The sequence below is a fragment of the Sminthopsis crassicaudata genome, chromosome 6, assembly GCF_048593235.1.
Source record: "Sminthopsis crassicaudata isolate SCR6 chromosome 6, ASM4859323v1, whole genome shotgun sequence".
Lineage (NCBI taxonomy): Eukaryota > Metazoa > Chordata > Mammalia > Dasyuromorphia > Dasyuridae > Sminthopsis > Sminthopsis crassicaudata.
In genome coordinates, this window is record NC_133622.1 from 118,592,666 (window position 1) to 118,618,737 (window position 26,072).

The 26,072-nt window shown below is 34.1% G+C and overlaps 1 protein-coding gene across 1 annotated transcript in view; it reads left to right on the plus strand.

Moving 5' to 3' along the window:
- Nucleotides 1–26,072, plus strand: part of COL25A1 (collagen type XXV alpha 1 chain) — a 535,802-nt gene that overhangs the window by 342,786 nt on the left and 166,944 nt on the right. The window contains exons 6-7 of the mRNA XM_074272507.1: nucleotides 14,976–15,002; nucleotides 15,162–15,188. Of these exons, the coding sequence (XP_074128608.1) occupies nucleotides 14,976–15,002; nucleotides 15,162–15,188 (54 nt within the window). The remainder of the gene's footprint in view (nucleotides 1–14,975; nucleotides 15,003–15,161; nucleotides 15,189–26,072) is intronic.

Below are 26,072 nucleotides of genomic sequence, written 5' to 3' on the forward strand. Positions count from 1 at the left end.
AGAATAAAATGAACTTTTCTCAAAATGATGAGTAATATCTGTCTAAAACCAAGCACAACCATTATCTTGGAGATCAGAATATGAGATCAGGGGTGAAACAAGGATGTCCACTATCACCATTATTATTTATTATTATTTAATATAGTACTAGAAATGCTAATTTATAGGAATGACCAGAAAAAAAAGTAAAAGTAAAAGAATAAAGGTTAGTCAACAATGAAACAAAACTATCCCTTTTCACAAATGATATGACAATATACTTAGAGAACCCTACACAGTTAACAAAAACCAAAACTATTCCAAACAATGAACAATTTTAGCAGAGTGGCAGGATATAAAATACCCCCCCATAAATCACCAGCACTTCTATTATTACCAACAAAATATGGCAAGAGAAGGTAGAGAAGTTCCATTTTAATTGTGGATTGTAAAATAATTGGCAGTCTACTTGCTGTAGTGTTCTGGTTAGTTTTCTGGAGATCTCTGAATCAGCCTTCCTTTCAGCAGAGTAATCACCATGAGAATAGCCAGAGATAAAGTCCAAAAATCTTTATTGTCTCCTTCACAATCTTGTCTCCTTGCCTGGGGCCTAGGCTAGCTTTCTGGAGGTTCTCCACAATGTGTCTTGGTTTCTATGGGGGAGGTAGGAGGACACCACAACAGTCTCTGTCTTGAAGTCTGTCTCAGTCCAAGACCTTGTGTTCCAACCTACAGTCCTCTGTCTTCCCCTAGTCTGTTTCAGTCCTATTCAATTCCCCTCTAGGTCTGACTCTGACCTTCTTAAATAATCTATTACAGTTAAATCCATTTATCATACTGAAAATAAGCCAATCATTATATCACTAGGGAACCATTATTTGTTGTAAGATTAATTCATTCATACTGAACTAGAGAACTAGTAATCACCATGCTAAACTAGATAACTATTGTCTTATCAATTCTACTGAATTAACTAACACCTTGTAAGAATCCTTGTTTCAAGTACAGAGTTCTAACCCATTACACCTTTTTTTATTATTATTATTATAGCTTTTTATTTACAAGATATATGCATGGGCAATTTTTCAGCATTGACCCTTGCAAAACCTTCTTTTTCAATTTTTCCTCTCCTTCCCCCCACCCCTTCCCCTAGATGGCAGGCAGACCCATACATGTTAAATATGTTAAAGTATATGTTAAATATAATATATGTATACATATCCATACAGTTATTTTGTTACACAAGAAAAATCGGCCTTTGACATAAGGGAAAAATAACCTGAGAAGAAAATAAAAAAATGGACAAAAACAGAGGGAGTGGAAATGCTATGTTGTGGTTCATATTCATTTCCCATAGTTCTTTCTCTGGGTGTAGCTGGTTCACTTCATTGTTGAACAAATGAAACTGATTTGGTTCATCTCATTGTTGAACAGAACCATGTCCATCAGAATATATACAATATAGTATTGTTGTTGAAGTATGTAATGATCTCCTGGTCCTGCTCATTTCATTCAGCATCAATTCATGAAAATCTTTACAAGCCTTTCTGAAATCATTTTGTTGGTCATTTTTTACAGAACAATAATATTGTTTCAATGTATTCATATGCCACAACTTTTTCAGCCATTCTCCAATTGATGAGCATCCATCCAATTTCCAGTTTCTAGCCACTACAAAAAGGACTGCCACAAACATTTTTGCACATAAAGGTCCCTTTCCCTTCTTTAAGATCTCTTTGAGATATAAGCCCAGTAATAACACTGCTGGATCAAAGGGTATGTACAGTTTGATAACTTTTTGAACATAGTTCCAAATTGCTCTCCAGAATGATTGGATTCATTCACAATTCCACCAACAATGCATCAGTGTCCCAATTTTCCTTCATCTCCTCCAACATTCAGCATTATCTTTCTTGTCATCCTAGCCAATCTGACAGGTGTGTAGTAGTATCTCAGAGTTGTCTTAATTTGTATTTCTCTGATTAATAATGACTTGGAGCATCTTTTCATATGGTTAGAAATGGTTTCCATATCTTCATCTGAAAATTGTCTGTTCATATCCTTTGACCATTTATCAATTGGAGAATGGTTTGATTTCTTATAAATTAGAGTCAATTCTCTGTATATTTTGGAAATGAGGCCTTTATCAGAACCTTTGACTGTAAGAATGTTTTCCCAGTTTATTGCTTCCCTTCTAATCTTGTCTGCATTAGTTTTGTTTATACAAAAGTTTTTTAGTTTGATATAATCAAAATTTTCTATTTTGTGATCAATAATGATCTCTAATTCTTTTTTGGTCACAAATTCCTTCCTCCTCCACAGGTCTGAGAGGTAAACTATCCTATGTTCTTCTAATTTATTAATAATCTCATTCTTTATATCTAGATCATGAACCCATTTTGACCTTATCTTGGTGTGTAGGTCAATGCCTAGTTTCTGCCATACTAATTTCCAAATTTCCCAGCAGTTTTTGTCAAACGGTGAATTCTTATCCCAAAAGCTGGCCCATTACAACTTACCAAGACATACACAGGAATTATATGAACACAATTTCAAAACACTTCTTTTGATTAAAGGCAGATCTAAATAACTGAAGAATATTAATTTCTCTAATGAGGATATTAAATTCTCATTAATCTCTCATATTGGTAGACCAAACCAATATAATAAAATTTTTAATTTAGCCTAAATTAATTATTCAGTGCCATACCAAAATATCAAAGAATTATTTCATAAAGCTAGAAAACATAATTTAACAAAATTATTCTGGAAGAATAAAAAATCAAGAATAAAAAGGGAATCATTGGAAAAATATATGAAGGAAAGGGGCCTATGACACCAGACTTTAAATTTTATTACTTAGCAGTAATGATAGAAACAATTTGTTACTAGTGAATGAATGTGATGTATAAATTCAGCACATAAACATATAATCCTAACATTGAGGATTCATTACTTTTATTTTTATGTATTTTTTTAAATATATAGTTTGATTTAAGGTGCTTCAGTTCATTACTTAGAGATGCAAAGGAAAAAAGCAATAGGAGGAAAAAAAATCTACAGCTAATGGATAATTTTGAATATCTTTGGCAGAATGTCTAAGGTAGAACCATCTGAGTTTTCCCTAGAGAATTTAAACATTACAGTCGTTATAAAAAAGGCATATTCAATATTAACTTGGAGACATAATGAAACAAGTAGTTATATTCATGACCTATATATACTAAAAAAGAAAAAGCCAGACTGTTTTGCCTGGCACATGGCCGGATTTACATTTATTGGAATTCACACAACTATAAAATATATTTCATATTTTATGTAGATACAGTACTGGAAAGTAATCTCTTCCAAGAGTAACCTAATTTAATATAAACCGGTTATGGACCAGAACTTGAAACAAGGTACTAAGCCACTTTAATTGATAGAGACAATGCTTAAGTACTTAGTTCACACCTTTAAGAGTTCACACATTAAAGTTCACATCTTTAGAGAGCATATATAAGCTAGGAGCCTCAACTAGGATTGACTTTAGGAGATTTACAAGTCAGTAGTCCACAATCCCACTCTTGGAGGCGATGTCAGATCTATTCCATTTTTCACCTTTGTGCTGGAGGCTTTGGATTCAGAGGGAGCTAGAGGCAGAAGCTGGAAGAGACAAAGGACTAGCTGCAAGAGCTCTCAGAACCAAGGAGAGAGATACACCTCTAAGAAAGCTAACCAGGCTATTTTGAAGGTGACAATAAAGGATCTGAACTTGAATTTGAGGTGATTATTGAACTGAACTGAAACTAAGGCTGTTTCCAGAAGCTCCCCAAGAAACCTGCTCCCAGAGAAAATTACATTTTAGAGAAGAACATTACACTAGTCTTTCTAGGGCTTACATGCAAAAATAAACTATCCTTTTTTTTTTTTTTAGCCAAAAAACCCCAAAAAAACAAAAAAACCAAAAACAACTTCTGTAGCAACTCAAAAAAGGAAAACTGAGACAAGAAACCTTTAAAAAAATGAAATAAATGTAGTTTTTTCAAAGTAAAGGCATCTCTTTTGTGTAAATGTTAGAAGTCCTATATTCCTTCCTCATTATCCCAAATGTTAATAGTTTGTGGAATTGCCTGTTGAGCATAAAGGAAAAGCAATTCCTCTGGGAATTAAAAGGATCTGAGTAGCCTGCATGTCATAATTCTGTATTACTCAGTAGGAAAAAAATGAAAGTTGGAAAACCACATGCAAATACCATCGAGACAATTGCCAATATGGTTGTGTGACTTCCTTCCATGTGTTTTATTTGAAAATTACTTTTGAAAAACAACAGAATCTTTTGAGTAATCCTGTCTATCCTGTTCTTCTTTCTCTTTGCAAATTTATATCATTGCGAATCCCTTTCCCAGTATATAGAAATGAAGTTATGCTTCTCATGTGCTATTAAAAATGACCTGACTTTAACAAGAAGCCATGTTTGAATAGGTTTTATAGCATTTTGCTGCCCTATGCTTTTACATAAATTTTAAATTTTGTCTTAATCTTCTTGTGTATCACTTTAGTGATCCCCATATTTCAGATTTGCATTCCAATCCAATCTCTTACAGATCCCAGTAGACTCATTGTGGGAAGAGGGAAGAAAATGCATCCATGATCCAAGAAATACAATTTTTTTTTCATAGGAAGCTGCTGAGTAGTCTGAATTTTTCTAAGTGGATAATAGACCTGTCACATTAAAGTGGTAATATATTCTATTCCAAATAAATCATGTTAGAGTTAACAAAACATCATGCCTCAAATATTAATGTATTATGCTTTCTTCTTTATATCTCAATGAAAACCATTGATCATATTTTTCTTGATCTTGACATGTGGATGATTGTAAAATTCTTAACATTAATATTTTGTTAGTATAATAGACAGAATTAATATATGACATATTAATATATGATAATATTGTGTATCTTTTCATTAGGGATTTTAAGGAAATCCATGGCCATACATGTAGGCATTTTCAACATGTATGTAACACCTTATACTATAATCCATGTTTATATATTTAATGTACTTCCACATAGTAAAATTATATTATATAGCATCTTCTCAAACTATTAAAATATTTTTATCAAAATATATAAAAAAGCAAATTCATGGCCTCCTCTACCTACATACATGCATGCACATATACACATACAGATATACACATATATTCGAAACAATATTAAAATGGCTATATAATATTGATCTTTCAGTTTGACTTTGTCTTGAGATGAATGATTACTGCCCCTACTTTTTTGTTTCTAATAAATTCTACTCCTGAACATTATTATTGTGTTTGTATATCTCTCTTATTTTCTATCCCTGCTAATTCTTCTACTTTAGTTCTACTTCTTAACTTGCCTTGCTATTTAACCTCCCTTACCTTCTCCCCCATCCTAATTCGCCCTCTTTATCCAATTCTATACATTATTCTATACATTTCTATACAGAATCTATACATTATATTTTATTCCCATTAATCTATACTCCTTTTTACACCCCATCTTATTTTATTTCCTCCCCCTCTTCATAGATTTTGGAGGGTACTATAACTTTCTTGGGTGTGTGTGTGTGTGTGTGTGTGTGTGTGTGTGTGTGTGTGTGTATGTGTTATATATGTGTATGTATTATTCCCTATGCAATTAGGTTTTCAGAACTACCAGCCCTCTTCCACTAATTCCTTTTTTGACTCTTGCTCTAATACTTCATATAGTATAGCATAATTACAATTTTTACCTTTTCCTAGATGGTTTTGCTTATTAGAATCATATCATACTTAGTCTCTATCCCAATCTTTCTTTTGGGCTACCCAATTAGAAATGTTTCTTAGAAATATAGTTTTATCTTTCTACATATAAAAATTTGTCCTTATTGAATCCCTTGAAATCAGTCTTTGATGTTGGTTCTTAAATTTCTATTGGGTTCTGGTTTGAGACAAAATCCTGAAAACTTGAGAGTTCATTAAATATCCATTTTTTTCATTCAATATTATACTTAATTTTGCTGGACATAATATTTTTAGCCACAACCTTAGTTCTTTTGAGTGTCAATATATAATATTCTAAGCCCTGTAGTCTTTTATAGTTGCTGCAGATAAATCCTGTACAGTTCCAGTTCCAACATATTTGAATTGCTTTTTTGTTGTTGTTGCTTGTAAAATTTTTTCTTTCATTTGGAGATTTTGAAATTTATCCAGCATTTTCCTATGTGTTTTCATTGTAAGATCTCTTTGGGATGAGTGATTTTTTTCTATTTCTACTTTCTTTCTTGTTCTATCACTTCAGAACAATTTTCTTTATATCTTTTACAATTTTCTTTAATTATTTTATTATTGTATCAAGGTTCTTTTTTTGTTCATAGCTTTCAGAAGATAGTTCAATTATTCTTATGTTATCTCTTTTTGGTTTGTTCTCTATGTTGTTTTTCTTATAAATTGTTTCAAATTCTCTTTTATATTTTCATTCTTTATACTTTGTTTTGTTATTTCTTGGCCTCTTATAACTTCACTGGCTTACCCTTGCCTAATTCTAATTTTCAAAGAGACATTTTCTTCCTTAAGGCTCTGGATTTCCTTTTCTAGTTGTCTGACTTTCTTTTCATATTTTTCTTGCTTTTCTTGGATGGTTCTTTTTTTCTCCCCTTAATCTCTTTCTTTTGATTTTTAAAGTCTTTTTTGAGTTCTTCTGTAATTTCTTTCTGGATAGGTAATCGTTTAACATTACTCTTTGGGGCAGAATATGCTTTTTAAACTTAAATTATAACTTAAACTATAAATTATATCTTAAATTCAAAATATATAGCAAGGTGGGCCCAATTTATGTAGGAACAAACTATTTTGTTACTAAAGAGCCCCTAGGGGACATTACTGTATTACAATTCAACTTAACAATTGATAAGAATAATGATGATGCTGAGTCATCAAGACAGTATTGAATGATGTATAATAATTTTAGAATTTCATTGAAATTGTTTAAATTTACAAAAAAACAAAATTGGTACTTAAAAGAGAGACTGCATTTTTCCAGAAAATCTGCTTATGTAACAGACCTCTTCCAGCAATGCTAGATATTTGATATACTAACTGCATATTTTGTTCTTCATCCACTGTGCTATCTAGCCACCTATTGTATTGCACTAAATGCTCAGGTACTCCAAAATTCAAATGGATCTCTGAATCTCATCAAAGACTATACACTCTCTAGCTATGCAAATCAAAACCAATCTATGCCTATTTCCTATATGCAGATCTTGTCCATGTGTTCTTAATAGTTTGCTGTATGGGAAGGAGGGTGTCTACTCAATGTTTTGGGCTCTTTGCTTACTTTCTCTTATCCCAAGCATACCAATAATACACAAATTGTACTTCAATTATCTGTCAGGTTGCCAGATCCTTGCTTGGTGGACCAACACTTTATTTTTCACTTATATATTTGTTGGATGATATCCTTTCCATAACTGAGTAATTCTTTGAATGTAAAGAAACCTCCCCTAGTTCCTCTTAATTTAAGTTTTGTTGCCTTTCCTCTGTTAATTATTTCTTTCTAGAGGTTGTTTATGCAAATTTGCTTGCTGTTTTCTCCAGAAAACAAAACAAAACAAAATCAACAAACAAACAAACAAAAACATGAGTTTCTCTAAGAGAGATTCTTTGGATTTTCTTTCTATCTTCAGAATTTAATACAGTGCCTGACACATAGTAAATGCTTACTGACTGCCCAATATGTTGTATCATGCTCACCACCCTGCCTCGTCATATACTTTGGGGACTTAATCTTCTCTCTGAAACAAAAACCCATTTTTAAAAATTCCTTTATTCTTCTAATGTTGTAAATTTTGTGAATCAGGGGCCAATAGAGTCTCCAAAAGTACTCAAAAATAGGAATCCCTAAAGAGATGAATAAATTAAATAGCACTGAATAAGTTGTAACATTTTGAGGCAATTGAAACAGGAAGCTTTCTAAATTGTGGGTAATAAACTGGTTACATTATGTTCTGTAATGCCAGAGAAATTGAGGCAAGATAGAGATTAGAGAGTTTTTAATATTTTATTTGAAAGGGAGAGATTGTGCTCAGGACATGCTGCCCCCAGAGCTGATGTCCAAAGCATCCAGAAGCTAGTGTGTGCTTCCCATGAAGTATATATACACACGTGGCTCAGTTACAGAGGTAGACTGAGGCAGGGAAAGAGTCAGAACACTGAGAGTGAGAGCAGACTATCAATCCAGTTCTGACAGGGTGAGAGAGTAGCCCTGAATTGTATCAGTCTTAATGAACAGGGGTGGGGGGAAGAGTTTGCAACTAAGGGGATTGGGTCAGAACAATTTAGGGAAACTGAATCAGAACAATTTAGGGAAACTGAGTCAGAACACTAAAAGGTAATTGTGGCACAACATTCCACACTTTCTCTTCTGAATATTCAAAACATTGAATTATCTTCCTCTAGATACCTGGAAGGTTTTAGCATCATAATTTTGACCAACCCTATTTGAGGCAAATAAATAAAAACAAAACTAGAAAAATGCAAGGACTTATGGCAAGGACAAATCTCTCCCTAATAACTCCACAATTAATCAGTAATATAAAGGCTCCCTGTTGCTATCATGTGAGGTCCTCTGCTATTCCAGAGCATCTCAGCCAGAGAATACAGTTTGAGATGGACAGTCATTATGAGTTAGGTGGTCTGCAGCCATTTGTGCATTTAACTCAGCCTCTACTTATAGAGCAGCAAGTTTCAAGGTCTTAAGGCCCATTCAGAAGGGCAACCCACTCCAGGGGAGAAGGGTGAGGCTTGGAGTAGCTCCCTGTTACCTCCCAGAGGAACAGACAGGGTTGATACTAGGACAGAAAGGATCCAGATTTCTGAGCAGAGTTATCAGAGTTTTTAGAGGCCTGATACCAAACTGCAAGGTCCTTTGAGAATGCTGAAATACTAATTAATGAGATTACAGGAGTGGAGAAACAGATCAGAGAGACTGCCAGTCCTAAGACAGGTATCTGATTTCTGGTTGTTCCTAAAAAATAATTCCAAAAACTGAGTCTGCCCAGGACAATTCTAACAGAATAAAGGATTCCAAAGTTAAAGCATAACCAGCAATCATAGTCCAATAAGTTTAAACAAGGAGTAAAAACTGAAAAGGACTGCTTAAAGGAATTCAATTCAATCTGAACTATGGAAATAAGGGGTGGGTCAGAAGTGCCTAAAGCAAAGTGAATAGGAAGTAGGGGTTCCTATTTTTCAGGTATTTTTGAGAAAATCCACCAGTTTTCCAATTTCCTATCTCTTCCTCCCTATTTTTCTCATGGAAAGGAATTATCAAATAACCATCCCACATATAAATTCCAAGAATGAATTAAAATTCCTATACATAACAGACTAGTACAGTAGGGTTTCCAAAAATCCCTCAAACATAACAGCAATAGTTTCATAATTTTAACAATTTCTATCCCAAATTATAAACATACAGGAATAGAGTTCTATCTCTAATTTTAAGGACACATTAAATAAATGACCCAGTCAGGGTTTAACAATCATTCATAAACCATTCCCAAATTCCTCATATCAGTCCAAAGTACATTTAGGAGCAGGGGCAAATGGTCTCTCATCAAAGCTGCTTCAGGCTAAGAATGGGCAGAGAACTGTTTCTCAGTCCAAGCAGGGAGATGGGTGTGGTATGCTAAGAACAATTCCAGAAGCAATTCAATATGGCTGTAATTTGACCAAAATCTAGAACAACAACAACAACAACAAAAAAAAACAAACCCACAAAACTAACAAATAAAGGTTAGAACAGTCTGAGATAGAAAGACGGTTCACAAGACCACTGCAAAATGTGGAGAGGCTAGTATAGACTAGCCAGCAGCTCCTATATGAAGAGATGAGCTTTCCTCACAGGACAGGCAAACATAGTCCCAATAAATAAAAGAGCAGTTAGGTTTCATAGACCACTGTGCTAATTGTCATTATTTAGAAACTTTTTAAAAGCAGTTGAATATCATAGACATAATATTTAGTAACAGATAGATGACCAGGCCAAATACTTATTTGCCCAAGTATTTAGGACATAATGATTATAGATAACCAAGACTGGAAACAGCAAGGTATGACATAATTGAATTGCATTAACAGTTTCTATTGACCATTGTTCTGATCATAGATATCAGTCACTGGAGGAAAAAAATGCAGGAACATGACTATAATAATATAAGCAATCAAAACTGATCCCTAAGCTCATAGGATAAAACAGCCTTAACTCAGTTTTATTCCAGAACTGTCCCAATGGAGCTTTAAAATTCCCAAATAATATTAACTATAAGCTCAAGAAATTTTACATCCAATAACAAATCCCATTAACCAAAGTTTCAGATAAATCCCAAACAGGTATTTACCATGACTTTATATTGATAACAGTAAGAAATTTGTCTCAGTAAGTTCACAACTTAGAACAATTATCTTTCATATCCGAGTTGAACATTATACAAATAATTTTGCTTTTAAAATACTCAATATGTAGAAAAAATTCCAAATTGCATATTGTCCATAACAGAAACATTTTCAAAAGGACAAAGGAAAAAGAAAACTATTATTTTCAGAGGTCTCTTAAATGACCTCAGGATGTCCCAGTACAATCAATTAAAACAATTATACAGAATATCCTAATTCCACATAAAAGAATACAAGAAGTTCTTAAAAGTATTAATTAAACTTTTAGAAATAACCCTACCAAATGATAGATCACATTTATGACCATATTCTTTAATCAAGAAAACCATTATTTATTTAAGAAAAACATATTCAGTCAATTAACTAAAAACACAGTTTGCTTCTTTTAGCAAAGAACTAGGCAGCTGCAACTTGATAAAAAAAAAACAGCTGGAACACACTTAGGGGGAGGGGACAGGAGAGGGAATGGATTCCATTGGCCACCTTCCCCCACTCCTGCACCCCTGGACAAAGATTCCTCACATAGAAATCCTTCCATTCAAAACTTTTCTCTTTCTTTTCCTACTCACCTGTCCTCTTTTCCTCAACTATGTGCCTTAAATAATCTCCAACAACCTTTCTAATTAAATGTTGCATTGCTAAAGTCGAAGAAAGCAGTGGAAGTTGGGGGGGTGAGTTGAATCTTTACATTTGAAGGCAAAGGATACTCTCCCATTTCTCCCTCCCCCACCTCTTTTGTCTCCTCCCAAATATCTTCACAATACTTTCTCTTACTTCCTAAAATCATGCAAATCTTTCAATCCTTTATAAATCACCTTCATTGTCTCCTTTCCTTTCCCTTCAAAACTTATAAGATTCACAATACAGTACATAGCTAAATAACTCCAGAAAGCATAACTTACAATGTTAACAAATTACCCCATATGTTTCAGAAGGTAACATAGTCTGAACCAAACTAAATGCAGCTTTTTTTTAAAGTTTTTTTCTTCTGCCTGAGTGTTTTTCTGATAGCAGTTAGCATCTCTCTTATCTGTAGAGATTTATTGTCCAGCCCAGACTAAGCTTGAATTTTATTGCTCTTTCCCTTTAATCCTACTAAGCAGGGTGCTTCTCAAGGAAAAACCCATCTGCCAGTTTTAAAATAGCCAAACTTTTCTGTTCCTTTCACTTACAGATCAGTGCAATAGGCTAAAAAGTTTAAAATCACAAACAAATTTTATACTAAGCACCGTTGCAACATTGAAATAACCAATTGCCAAATTTCTTAATTATTGTTCTTAAAACTTAACAGAGCTCTTAAATTAAAAAAAACAAACAGACAACTCACACAGACATAGGCTGCACAGTTACAACATTAAACTAAACATTTAACACATACAGACTAGGGGCTTTTCCCCAGGAATAGCCCTGAGAGAACTTTGGTTCAGCTTGGAATTCTTCCCTCCCAGAATCCAAACGGAGTTTTTCAAATAGACTTCCAAACACCAGTTTGGTACATTTCTCTGCCTTCACAGAGAGTGCCCAGAGAAAAACTAGATAGTACCAAAAGGTATCCAGAACCAGACAGTGCCACATAATGTCCTATTGACACTTCCCAGAGTTGAATAGCTCGTCAGCTCAACTTTTTTCTGGGGACCCAGATTTGCTAGCAATCAGAACAGAAAGAATACTTACCCTGCAGGGATTTCAAATCAGATTCTCCCTTGGTCAAATGGAGGCATCGTCTAGGCTAAGAAACTGTTCTTTTCCTGAAAACTGTGAAGAAATCCAGAGGGCCAGCCTTTCCCTAACAAAAGAGTCCAGATCCCCAGCCAACCAAAGGCCCAAGGTGGAGACCCGAAGGTCTCTAATCTCTAATCCTGCTCTCATATCTCGATGGGACCTCCAAATGTAATGGTGGAGAAACAGGCAAGATAGAGATTAGAGAGTTTTTAATATTTTATTTGAAAGGGAGAGATTGTGCTGGAGGCATGCTATCCTCAGAGCTGATGTCTGAAGCATCCAGCAGCTAATGTGTGCTTCCCATTAAGTATATATACACATATGGCTCAACTACAGGGATACATCAAGACAGGGGTGGAATCAGAGCACTGAGAGTGGGAACGGACTATCAATCCAGTTCTGACAGGGTGAGAGGAGGCACCAGACATTCTGATAAATTGGGATAAAGAAGAACAATGACAGAATGGGGGGTAAGACCATAAATTCTAACAAATGAAGTTAAGGAGGTGTCCAGCTTAGAGTAAGGAAGCCTGGAGTTTATCTTGAGTTTATGCATTGACAATTTATAACCATAGGGTAAGTAGCCCTGAGTTATATTAGTCTTAATGAATGGGAGGGTGAGTTTGCAACTAAGGGGATTGAGACAGAATAATTCAGGGAAACCGAGGCAGAACAATTTAGGGAAACCGAGGCAGGAAAATTAGAGAAACAGAACCAGTACAATAAAAGAGAACTGTGGTACAGCAGTTCTACTTACTCTATGATCTCTCTCCTATTATGAAGTATTTTAATCAGTTATTAAGGTCCATCCATGCCACAGTTATCTATCTATCTACTGAAATAAGATTTATCAAGTCTTTTCAGTGATAATTTAAAGAGCATATTGATAGTCTGCCCAAACACATTCCTTACATGAATATTCTTCCTTGATTTGATTCTCTTCTTTCTTCTCCCCTCCCCTTACCAGGTAACAAGTATCTGAGTTAGAATTTGAACTCAGATTTAATCTTCTTCCCATTCTATTATATGTGTTCAGATTCATTGAAATTTCAGGTCAGGTTTTTTCCTACTTACACCATTGATGATTATGTGTATAGAATAGTTTTATTGTTATTAATAACACTAAGGCCCCACTCCAATGCTTCCTCTTGATGTGGAGGTAAACTTGGTTTTTCAAAGACTAGGAAAGCAGGGTGTAAATTTTTGATTCTACCAAATATAAAAGTTTCAAGTATAATAAAGAATACTGACAGTCTATCCTTCTTCAAGAATCTCCCTGACAATGCTAAAGAGACCTCCCACTAAGTTGACTACACATGATAAAACTTTAAGATGCAGCAACCCTCAAAACTATCTCCTAATTTGCAAATGATCTATACCAGTATAGGGAGTTCTTATACAAAAAATTCCAATCATTAGAATATTGATGGATTATTAAAATAATGGTGATAGTTGGATTTTACTATCTACAAGAAAATTGAGAGGCAGTGTAGTATGATGGAAATTTGGAGCTAGAGTTCCAGCCTGGCATTGCCACTTCCTATCAGTTAATGTTTCCTTGGCCAAATCACTTAGGTACTTTCAGGACCTCAAATGAAAAATGAGGAGGTTACCCTGAAATGCCTTTTAGGACTCTTCCATTTATCAATCTTTGTTGCTGTATTTAAAAAGAACTTTAACATTATCTCATTTATCTTCATACTATGCAAGTAAATTGGGGGAAATTGTGAGCTCAGGTATACCTAATGTACTCTTACCCTCCTCACCTATCCACTTCTGTTGAAGTCTCCCTTCCCTGTTTTATCCCAACCCACTTCTACCATTCCCTCTCTCTTCTGCTCTTTAGTGAAAATTACCTTTTCTCTTGGAACTCACTTAGCATTTTGTACCACTCTAATGCATTTATCCCAGATTATTCTGCATTACTATTACTAGTATATGTATCAAGTTTTCTTACCAAATTAATAATCTTCTGGAACAGAAGATCATGTATATCTATTTTGTCAAAATTTCAGAACTCCTTCACATACCTCCCTCTGCCTCTCCATGCATGCCCTGTATCCAATAGGACTTAAGAAATGTTTCTTGAATTGAATTGATTTGACATAGGTGTGGCCACTGGACATATATTCATGTATATATAGCATCAAATGAGATATTTGTGAAGTACTTATCACAGTATCTGGCATATAGTATAAAAAATAAATGCTTCTTCTCTTCCCTTTCTTCCCATATATCCCAGTACATGTCTGAGAATGACACCTTGACAACTCTGACATTCAATATGCCTATGAAGGGAGTCATTGTGTGTGTGTGTGTGTGTGTGTGTGTGTGTGTGTGTGTGTGTGTTTGTGTGTGTGTGAGAGAGAGAGAGAGAGAGACAGAGACAGAGAGAGAGAGACAGAGAGACAGAGAGAGACAGAGACAGAGAGAGACAGAGACAGAGAGACAGAGACAGAGAGACAGAGAGAGACAGAGTCAGAGAGAGAGAGACAGAGAAGGAGGAAGGGAGGGAGGGAAAGAAGGAAAAGGAGGGGAGGGAGGGAGAAGAAAGCATTTAAAGGCAGACAAATATCTTGATTTTTAGAATATCTACTAATTTTGATTTTATTGCTGTTGTTTATTGAATACAAATATGGCTAAAGAATCATTAGTTCCTATAGTAGTTGCTATGATAAGGAAAAGGTATGTTGTCACTTGTGTGTTTTACTCATGTGCCTCTCAATACAGTTAATAATTTGTTCAAGTTACAATAATATTTTCATTTCTTTTTCTCTCCCTTTTCCCTCCTTCCCTCTATTTCTCTTTCTTGTAGGGCCCTCCTGGTCCCAAAGGTGACAAGGTGAGTAAATATATGACATAAGTGATCCTAGTCAAATTAAAAATAAGGCAAGTTATCATAGATTTGGACCTAGTTTATCTTGACATACTGTAATTTGAGATTATGAGATAGCACACATATGCTGCGTTAAAACTATCATCTCATCTTTCCACTTTGCAGGGAGATCAAGGGGATCAGGGCCCTCGGGTAAGCATTTTCTTCAAGGAAAAAAAAATTTCCTCCTACCTTAAGTAGAAAATGAGCTTTTAGCACTAAACTAATGTAATAAAAAGTACCCTAGCTTATTAGTTGTCTATCTCTGCATGTTTAGTACCTTCTAGCAAGAATGAATGCCTTATCCTCTCTAAGTGAGACTGCTTTGGCAAGCATTTTAAGTAATGGCAGTCTGTGCATAAGGATGGAGTTTGCATATATACATGATATTGCTTTATCGTCATTTGTGGTTTATTAGTGGAATGCTTTACCATAATGAGCCCTGCTCAGTAAGGACCAGAATCATTTTAATTGGGAAAAAACCCACTACCACCTTTCCATTTCTATGAAAGTCTATTCAATAAGAACAAAAATTGTCGATTATTAGTGGCTTGGCCCTGAAGTTTCACTTAAATGCCAAGTGTTATGAGATGGATATATTGCATATGTTATATGCCAAAAAATACCAATATGTTCTATTTCTTAAACTTCAAGCTAAGTATAAATAAACTATGGGTCTCTTATTCTAGACACATTAAAAGCAGTTAAAAGATAGTTATCTTTTAGCTGTAGATATATATATATATGGAAGAAATTGTCAATGGGATTTCTTTTTTCTTTCTCAGATGTGGTTATTTTAACCATTACAATGCAGTGGTGAACATTCCTCTGTTACCTTGGGTAGTGCCAATTCCCTGATTTCACATCTGTGCCTCATTACCCCCATGTTCAGACATACTGTTCTAATGATGTAGTGCCTTGGTTGGGTTACATGCTCTCCTTTTTTTCATGTCACTAGAAGCAAAAGCAGGCTTTCACGGGGAAGACAGGTCATTAAAAAATAGTACAGCAAGTTAAAACTTCAGGTAGAATGTAGTAATATGTTTGTGCCCTATGCCAATGATGATAATTGAAATGGTTTATGCTGGGGTTGAATAGTTTTATTGAGAAAGCTTAAAGAGATGCCAGCTTGAGAGGTTTGCTGTGCCACTGATCCTCTCCCAGTGTTTTTGTTTTGCCTTCTTGTTTTTGCCCTCTCGTTTTTGAACTGTTATGAATATAAAGCAGTAATCTTGACTCTGAACATTACATTGCTCCTGGAAGTTATCTTTGCTGATGACTGTGTTCAGCTTATTTAGATAAATATTTATTCATCTCCCTGAGTAAGATTATTAAACATGATATTGGTTGTTGTGATTGTGAATAAACTCAGATACCAAATCCCTTCCAATTAGTTTAGATACACTTATCTTGTGTATCTAAGGCCAGATGATTATTTCACATGGCATCTCACTCATTTCTTTTTTCACACTACATCAGAATCACTCAACCATCCTTGTCCAGGTAAAAGCAAGACTGCTTTGTCTCTGAAAGATCTTCTCTTGGCAAAACAGTACTAAGGGGCAGCTTAATTCTTTAACTGTCATCAGTGCTCATTTAGGTGTTGAATGATCAGAAAGTTGAGCCGAGTTTTCAGAATGAAACCTGAACCCATGTGAAATCTCACCTGGTATATCATATTACATTACAAACTCAAGGCTTGGGTCAGGTTCATTGAAAGTTTGGTCAGAGTTCATGAACTATTTTACTGAGCCCAGACAGCATTTCACAAAAATTTTAGCCAGTCTTCATGTGAATGTAGGTCAACTTTTACAAGATCCTTTAGGATTTCAGATGGGAAATCGGAAAATATTTATCTCCCACAACTTTGTTTTTGTATTGAGGCATATACCTTGAATCTGATATTCATGGAGATTTTTTTTTATGAGTGAGAATCTGGATACCTTGGTACCAGTTTTGGAGGAAACTTTGCATCAAATAGAACTGGACATCTTTTGTATAATGTTTTATTAGTAAAACTACTAAAGTTCTCCTCCAATGGCTCCTTGTAGTATAGAAGTAAACCTGAGTTTGGAAGTTAGTGCCTGGCACAGGTCCTGCCAAGCTGATTATATGTTTCTCAACCAAGGATTAGAATAAGTTCAGAGAGAATTTTTCTAGGTAATTGGCCAGCAGATTTTTGTTTGTTTGTTTTTTGCAGCAGTGATTTATGAAGACTACTCTAATGTAATTAAGATTGCAATCTGCACCAGTGGAGGGTATAATCATATTGATAAAATCACAGATTCTTAAAATATTCATGTAAGATTAGAAAATAAGGAGGTCAAAATCCATCTATGCTTTTAAAAATCATACACATATTGCTTTTATAGGTCAGAAGACCTTGATGATTTCAGAAACAGAAGAAATACCAAGACAATTAAGTGTCCAATAATTCTTTTATAACTTATGTAAAAAAACCAGCGACACAAAAACAAATTACATAGAATTGAAAATGTTTTCAAATTTGCAGGCACATATCTAAAGTTTAGGGAGTCTTCTCTCTATCTTTGCATATATTGAAATATAAGAAACAAAATTCTACTGATCTTTTTTTTTTCATCCCAGGCTGGAGGTAGGTGTGTGTCTCTCTAAAACAATTTCCATTTGGTGTAATAATTAAGCTGTTTTCTCTAAGAATCTTAGGGTTTCAAAATAATGTATTATCTGAGAATGCTTCAAATCTCAATTCTTTTTTTTTTTTTACTTTGACTCATTTTTTGCCTTGTAATAATTTAAATACCATTTTTTCTCATTTCTTCCTTCAGATTTTACTAATATTATCTTAACACAATCATCTTATTTTCAACACTTCATTCTATTGTTTGGTGACTTTCTCTTGCTGAGATTTAACTTATTACTTATAAATGGTACAGTGGAGAGAGGCCCTGGACTCAGATGGACCTGAATTCAAATGTCACTTCAGACACTTAATAGCTGTGCAACTCTGGATAAGTCACTTAATCCTGTTTTTCTTAACCCTTTAAATGAGCTAAAGAAGAAAAAGGCAAACTACTCCAGAATCTTTGTCCATAAAACCCCAAATGGGTTCACAGAGAATGGGACATGATTGAAATGACACAACAACAAAAAATATTTAATCCCCTCATAATCACTCTTCATACACCTTTTTCTTCATCAAATATTTCAAAAGAAAATGGAACATAAGCGAAACACATCAGTGAGGACTTTAAGAAAGTATTGAACTAAAGAATGGGACTCTGCATTCATTAATTCATTCATTCACACATCCATCCATCCATTCATATGTGGTATGGTAATTAGTTATGAGGATTATTCCAGTCATTTATGACAGGCAGTGAAAAAGTACAGAGTTGGGAGATGGAACAATAAGGAACAGAAAGATCATAGTAGTATGAGCTAATGCTATAGGTACTCAAGGCAGGAAGAGATCGCTTTTGGCTGAAGGATATCTGATGGCTTTATGGAAGTTAGCATTTAAGCTAGGTTTAGAAGAGTGAATAAGCTTTCCACTGATAGAAATGCCACTGTCTTTTCAGTTACAAAGGATTGAATGATGAAAAGTACAAAAGAAGAAAAAAATCAAAGTGTATTACAGCAAGTTATCCAGTTTCTTCATATAAAATTTTTTTTAACTATATGTCTCTTAAGGGCCCTTTCAAGTCTGTTATATTGTGTTAGAGAAGGAAACAAAAAATATTAAAACTGGAAAGGCAAGTTGGGGTTGAATTGTAGGAAACCTTGAATGCCAAGCTTGTGAGTTTGAACCTTATTCGATAGTTAATGAAAAGTAATGTTTATTTGTTTATTTGTTGTTGGTCCAAACCTGTAATTTCATGAATGTAGGAAATTTCTGGTAGGGAAACTTCATTGGTCAATTTGGATCAGCAGTTGAGAAGATTGCCTGTGTCACTGGTAGATTGAGTGACTATCTTGTATACATACAGCTGGGCTATGACAGTGGAATTGTTGAACCTAAGAAGATGACTTGAAGGTGGAAAAGTAAAATAAAACATGGCTAGAATCTGATGAAGTAGGCAAGTGAGACAGTCACTGATCAAGAGAGTGGACCCTCCGGCTCTAACTAAACTGAACTGAAAGGATTAAAGAGTGGTTTCTGATCTTGGTGGCAAGATTTATGAGTAAAACAGTTGAAGGGATGATCATGGGATAGGGAGTGAGTGGAATGAGTTAAAGATAATTCTTAGTGATTAATAAAATAGTACCCGCTTCCCCACACCATTCAAAGAAATAAAAGAAGTCAAGAGGAGAAGCTAGTTCAAAGAGGAAGGTGATGGTTTATATTTCTTATCACTTTTTAGTCTGAAGTGCCCATGCACCATTTAGGCTTACAAGTCCAGCAGATAGATGGAAATGAAGGACTAAAGTTCAAGAGAGAAGTAAGGCCTGGTAATATAGATCCAGGAATTATTCACATTAAAATAACAGTTGAAAATACTTAGAGAAAGGTTGTAAGGAGAAAATACAGGGCAGTGACAGAATTTGCAATGAACAATTGGGAGGCATTTATATCAGATTTATACTTGATGTAAGTTGCTAAAAACAAATCACCATCATTTCCCACAAGTTTCTAAGGATAGGGATTTCATTGGTAAAAGGAATATCTAGATGAGGAAACTCCCTCTACTCAATATTGAATCCTGGGTCCTCTTTCCTTTATGCCAGAGTATTTTATTTGGTGATCTTCTCAGTTCCTATGTGTTTAATGATGATTTGTTTGTGGGTAATTCTCAGAGTTATGTTTATAGCCCTAGTTCCTTTCCTGTGCCATCAAATGCCTTATGGACATCTACAATTAGACTTCCTATCAGCATTTCAAACTGAATAAATTCAGCCAAAACAAAACTATCTTTTCCCCCAAACCCTGCTCTCTTGCAAATTTCTTGCAAATTATCTTGCTCCTAGCCACCAGGCTCACAAGCTCAGTTCTCTCACTCTCAAATACTCCATATATCCATGCCATTTTCTTTTTCTTTTGAAATTAATATTTTATTTTCCCCAGTTGAATGTAAAATAATTTTTAACATTTGTTTTTAAAACTTTGAGTTTCAGATTCTTTCTCTTACTCCCTCCCCATTTCAACCCCATTGAGAAGGCACATGTAAAGTTATGCAAAATATGTTTACAAAAGTCATGTTATGAAAGAAAACATAGATTTCCACCACCCCCCAAATCTGTATTTAGACTCAATCAGTTTTTTCTCTGAGCATGGATAAAATTTTTCATTATAAGTTCTTCAGAGTTGTCTTGCACCATTGTACTGTACAATAACAAAGTCATTTACAGCTGATCATCTTACAATATGGCTGTTTCCTTGTACACAGTACATTTACTAAGCATAAACTCATGTTTTTCTGAGAGCATCCTGTTCATCATTTCTTGTAGCACTTATAACACATTTCTTATACTACTATTGTATTCTGTCATAGTTGCAGTCCACATTTTATTTACCCATTTCCCATTGATGGGCATCCCCTCAATTTCGATTTTTTTTTGCCCTGAAAAAAAGAGCTGCTATAAATATTTTTTTACATATAGATGCTTTTACTTTTTAAAAAATATCTTTTGGGATACATGCCTAGTAGTGATATTGTTAGGTGAAAGAGTTTTTGAGCATAGTTCCAAATTACTTTAAAGAATGGTTGAATCATTCCATAATTTTACCAACTATGCAATAATGTCTTATTTTTTCTACATCTCCTCCAACATTTGTTTATTTTTCCTTTTCTGGCCTATTAGCCAATCTAATAGGTATGAAGTAGTATCTCAGAATTATTTTAATTTGCATTTCTCCAATTAATAGTGAGTGTATTTTTCATATGGTTATAAAAAAGATTTCATTATTTTATCTGAAAATTATTTATATCCCTTTTTATCATTTATTAATTGGGAGTGGCTCTTAATTTTTTTTTTATAAATTTAACTCAGTTTCCTAATATGTTTGAGAAATGAGGCCTTTATCAGAGACACTTGCTTCAAAATTCTTTTAATAATTATTATTGATAACTATTTCCCTTCCTTATTCTATTCTCTCTCTTCTTTTACCCTGTTTTTCCTAAAAGTGTTTTTTTCTGACCATGTCTTCCCTCAATCTTCCTTCCTTCTATTACTCTCCCCCCTTTCCTTTCTACTTTTCTGCAGGGTTAAGATAGATATCTGTTATTCCCTCTTTGAACCAATTCTGATGAGGGTAAAAATCACTTTCTCCCTCTTCCCTCTCCTTTTCTCCCTTAATGTAAAAGTGTTTTTTTTTCTTTTGTGGTAGATAATTTATGCCATTCCATTTCTCCCTTTCCCTTTCTCTCAGTATATTCTTTTCAAAACTCCTAATTTTATTTTATTTTTAGATATTATCCCTTCATATTCAATTCACATCTGTGCTCTATATCTATATACTCCTTTAACTGTCCTAATAGTGAGAACGTTCTTTGTCTTTCCATGTAGAAATGTAAAGAGATTAACCTTGTTAAGTCCCCTGTGATTTCTTTTTCTCACTCTGGTCTTTTTATCACAATGGCTTGAAAATCCTTTATTTCATTGAATATCCACCATTTCCCCTGAAAATTATACTCAATTTTACTGGTAGGTGACTCTTGGTTGAATTCTTAGCTCCCTTGCTCTCTGAAATATCCTATTTCAAACTGCTTGAACCTTTGATGTAGAAGCAGCTAATCTTGTATTATCCCTGACTGTGGATCCACCATACTTGAATTGTTTCTTTTTTATCCATGCCATTTTCACACCTTGTCATATTTGGTTTCACAGACTATCTCATCTATGTCCCCTTTGCTTCACTTACACAGTCACAACTACAATATTATTTTAGGCCTCTCTTGCTCTGAATTATTAGAGTAGTCTTCTAACTGGTGTCTTTGCCATTAAATCTCTACTTATTCCAATCTATCCTTCAGGTTGAATATGTATTGGTCTGACCCCTCTCAACTCCTTATCCCCTGAGAGACATCTCCAGGATCATATATAAACTCTTCAGTTTGACATTCAAAACTCTTCCTAACCTAGTTCCTTCCCAACTTTCCAATTGTCTTAGCCTTTATTACCATTCACATACTCTATAATCAGACCACACTGGCCTATTTGAAGTTCCTCACATATGACACTCAATTTCACTTCTCTTTGTGTTTATACCAGCTATCTCTCATTCCTGCAATCTCATACCCCTTTACCTTAATCTCTTAATTTTCCTGGCTCCCTTTAAGACTGAGCTCCTACTTTCTATAGAAGACTTCTTCTGGCCCTGTAATGGCTGGTGCCTTTCCCTTTTAGATCATCTTCCATCTACTCTATTTATATCTTGTATATAATCAGTATTTTATATTTTGGCTTCCTTATTAGAATGTATGCTTTTTATAAACAAGCACTGGTTTTTTTAAAAATTTTCTTTGTACCTTCAGTTCAATGCAGTATCTGGAATATAATAAGCACTTGTATGATCATGTTCATTTCTGTTGGGTCTGATTCTTTGTGATCCCATTTGGGGTTTTCTTGGCAAACATACTGGAGTGGTGTGTCATTTCCTTTTCCAGGTTGTTTTACAGATGTGAAACTGAGGCAAACAGGGTTAAGTGATTTGCCTAGGGTTACACAGCCACTGAGTATTTGAAGCTACATTTGAACTCGGGTCTTCCTAACTCCACTCTTTCCATGGTGCCATATAGCTATCCACAAAGTGTGTACTAAATGTATAGTGACTTTCTGATATTATCACCAGAGATTGGTACCTCCTCTGCAGCTTAGGATAAAAAAAAAAAAATCTCTCTTAAAGGGTATTCTGCTCTGAGTGATTAAATGATTTGGGCAGGGTCACACAGGCAGTATTTAAATTTTGATTTTCCTGACTCCAAGGCCATGTAACCTGTCATCATTATCATCATAGCCATTATTGCTAACATTTATCAAGCATTTTAAGGCTTGTAAAATTTTTTATATATTCTTTCATTTCATCCCCACAAGAACAAGCTTGTGAAGTAGGTGCTATTATCACTCCCACGATGAGGAAATTTGTGATTTGCCTGGCATGATAGGATCATAGAATCATAGACTTAAAGTTAGAATGATTGTGTCTAAACTCTTCACTTCACAGATGAAGAAACTGAGGTATAGAGATTATGGGACTTCATCAAGATCATACTATCAGAAGAGGCCTAACTGTTTTTTCTATGTACTACTCCCTATAGTCTCTCTATGGATCCTGAGAAGGGCATCATCCTGTTTATTTTATATTTGTGATTTCTATTGTAAGAGAATATGTTGAATGAATTGATTATCCCCTTACAAAGAACATACTATTTTTTATTACTGCTTCTTTGGAAGGAGTTTATCAAAAGAAAAAATTTAATTACATTCTATGATCTACAGCAAAACATTGAAGACCAATAGCAAAAAATACCCCAAAAATCAAAAAACCTCAAAAGTTTTTTTGATAGCATTTTGTTTTTCCAAATACATGTAAATATAGATTTAAACATTAATTTCTGTAAGATTTGTGTTCCATATTTTGTTCCCTTCCTTCTTTATTTCTCCCTCCCCAAGATAGCAAGTAATCTGATATAGGTTAAATGTGTACAATCATTTAAAACATATACCAAAATGTTTTTTAATTAATAATTTAGGTAATTTTTAACCAGACCTGATTTTGAAGTCATAAGAACCTTTCAATGAAGAAATTCTCTCTACCAATCATGTAAACATCTTTAAAAAAAACAAACACAACTTTATAGTATTAGTCTTAGAAACAGAAAGATTTAGACCCAGAGGGGATCTTGGAGGTCTTTGGATTTAATCCCATATTTTAAAGATGAAGAAATTGAAGCATACAGAGATTAAGGGGCTTGCCCAGTGTCACACTAGTAAATGTACTAGTAAATGTTTAAAAGAGGCTGTGAACTCAATTCTTTCTGACTGTAAGGCCAGAACTCAATCTTCTAAACCAATTGGCTGGCTCAGATGTCAAAAAAGGGGCAGAATTGAAACCCAAGCCTTCCTACTTGTAAAACTTGTTCTCTATATCCTGCTTTTCGATTTACTTTATAGCATATTAAATACTCCAACCCTAAAGGTTGGTAGTGTAAAAATACTGTCATCATTTCAAAGAGTAAGAATATGAATTTTAGAGGAGTATAAAGTGACTTAGCTTTAACTGAATGTGGTAGAAGTTTTAACTGAAACTCAGATTATCTGACTTCAAGTTTACTCTATTGGCATCATCTTTTACAATGTTTTCTCTGTTTTTGACTTATATTGAACATTTAAAAATATTATCATTTTCCAATTTATAGAAGTCTTTTCTAATGTCATGTCCTTAGTCCTTGAGAATCAAAAAAATGCCCTTTTGCTTTAATGTTCACATACAAATATGCTCATTTTCCCTCCAATAACCCAGGTTAAGTTAACATTTTTACATTTTTCTAAGCTTTTTAATACATAATATTAGATTCAAGAAGGGGACTAAGTCATTACATTCTGGTCAATACCACAATTTCCTAATGAATTGGTTATCATTCTCATGTCAAATGACATCCAACCCTAATAAATGAGTTCTGTGCTCAGTAACAACAAGATGCCCAGAAGCTGGGCTCAACCAATTTCATGAAATTATTTTCTCCTCACAGTGTATTCAAGGAAATTTTCTTAACAGCTGAAGCTATGCAAAACTGATAGTATCTTAAAAATGTCTTAAGCAGGAAGGATGAAATTCCAGAAAAGGAAAGCATCTAGAAGTTATTATATTATATATAATATAATGTTATCATATCATATTATATTATATTATTTATTATATTACCTTTATTGACTTGAATTATTAAACAGATTCTTTTGCTCTGTTATAACATTTAGACATTAAAACATTTAAAGGTGCTTATATAGATTGGTAGACAGAATTTCTTCATTGAGAGGTCCTTATGCCTTCAAAATCATATGTCTGGTTAAAAAATTACCTGAATTATTATCACTTTTTTAAAAATTTGGAATATATTTTAAAATGATTGTACATTGTACAACCTATATCAGATTACTTGCTGTCTTAGGGAGGAGGAAATATTAATGTTTCTTATTTATTTAACCCTTGCTTTCCTTTCCTCTTACTTAAATAAATTGGCTGCTTATGTGGTGCTGAATGTATTGACTCATGAGAAGGGAAAATATATCTCAGAATGGATGGAACTCAAGTGAAAGAATATTATTTTAATTTTTTCCACATTCAAAAAAAGTTGGCATGGGAACAAGTTCACTAAAATTCAAAATAGTTCTTGTTATATTTTAAAATTAGAGCTCTCTTGGCAATATTTTTCTGCACTTCAAACTATTCAGAGTTTTTATATTAAATGGAACTCAGACATTTTAAAGTTTATTCCATCATGGAGCTATTTTGAAGCAATCTTATTACTTTAAATAGTTTTTCCCCTCGAAATCCACAATAGATAGAAGGTAATGATTGACCATATATAACAGTAAGGCAATATGAAGCAATAGGCTAGAGTCTAAGAATCTTACGTTGCTTAATTTTTTAAAGAGACAGATAGGTGACAGAGTGCATAGACTTTTGGCCAAAAGTCAGAATAGATCTGAGTTCAAATCCAATCTCAGACATTTCTTAGCTGTGTGAACCTGGGTCAGTCACTTAACTTCTTTGCTTCAGTGTCCTCTGACACTATATATAGTGTATATGTATATATATACATATATGTGTAAATATATATATATATATATATATATAGTGGGAATAATAATAGCACCTATCTAGCAGGATTATCATGAGAATCAAATTGAGATATTTGAGAATCAAATGAAATCATATTTGTAAAGTGCTTAGCAGAGTGTTTAATACCTAATTCCTTTCTTTTTTCTTCTCACATGCTAAGAAGACCATGATAAGAGATCTAACCCTAGGCAATAATCTATCCAGTAGTGGAAGTTTGACAAAGGAAAATTTGATCACATGCTTATCTTTTACTTCCTTTTTATGTAAATTGGAGA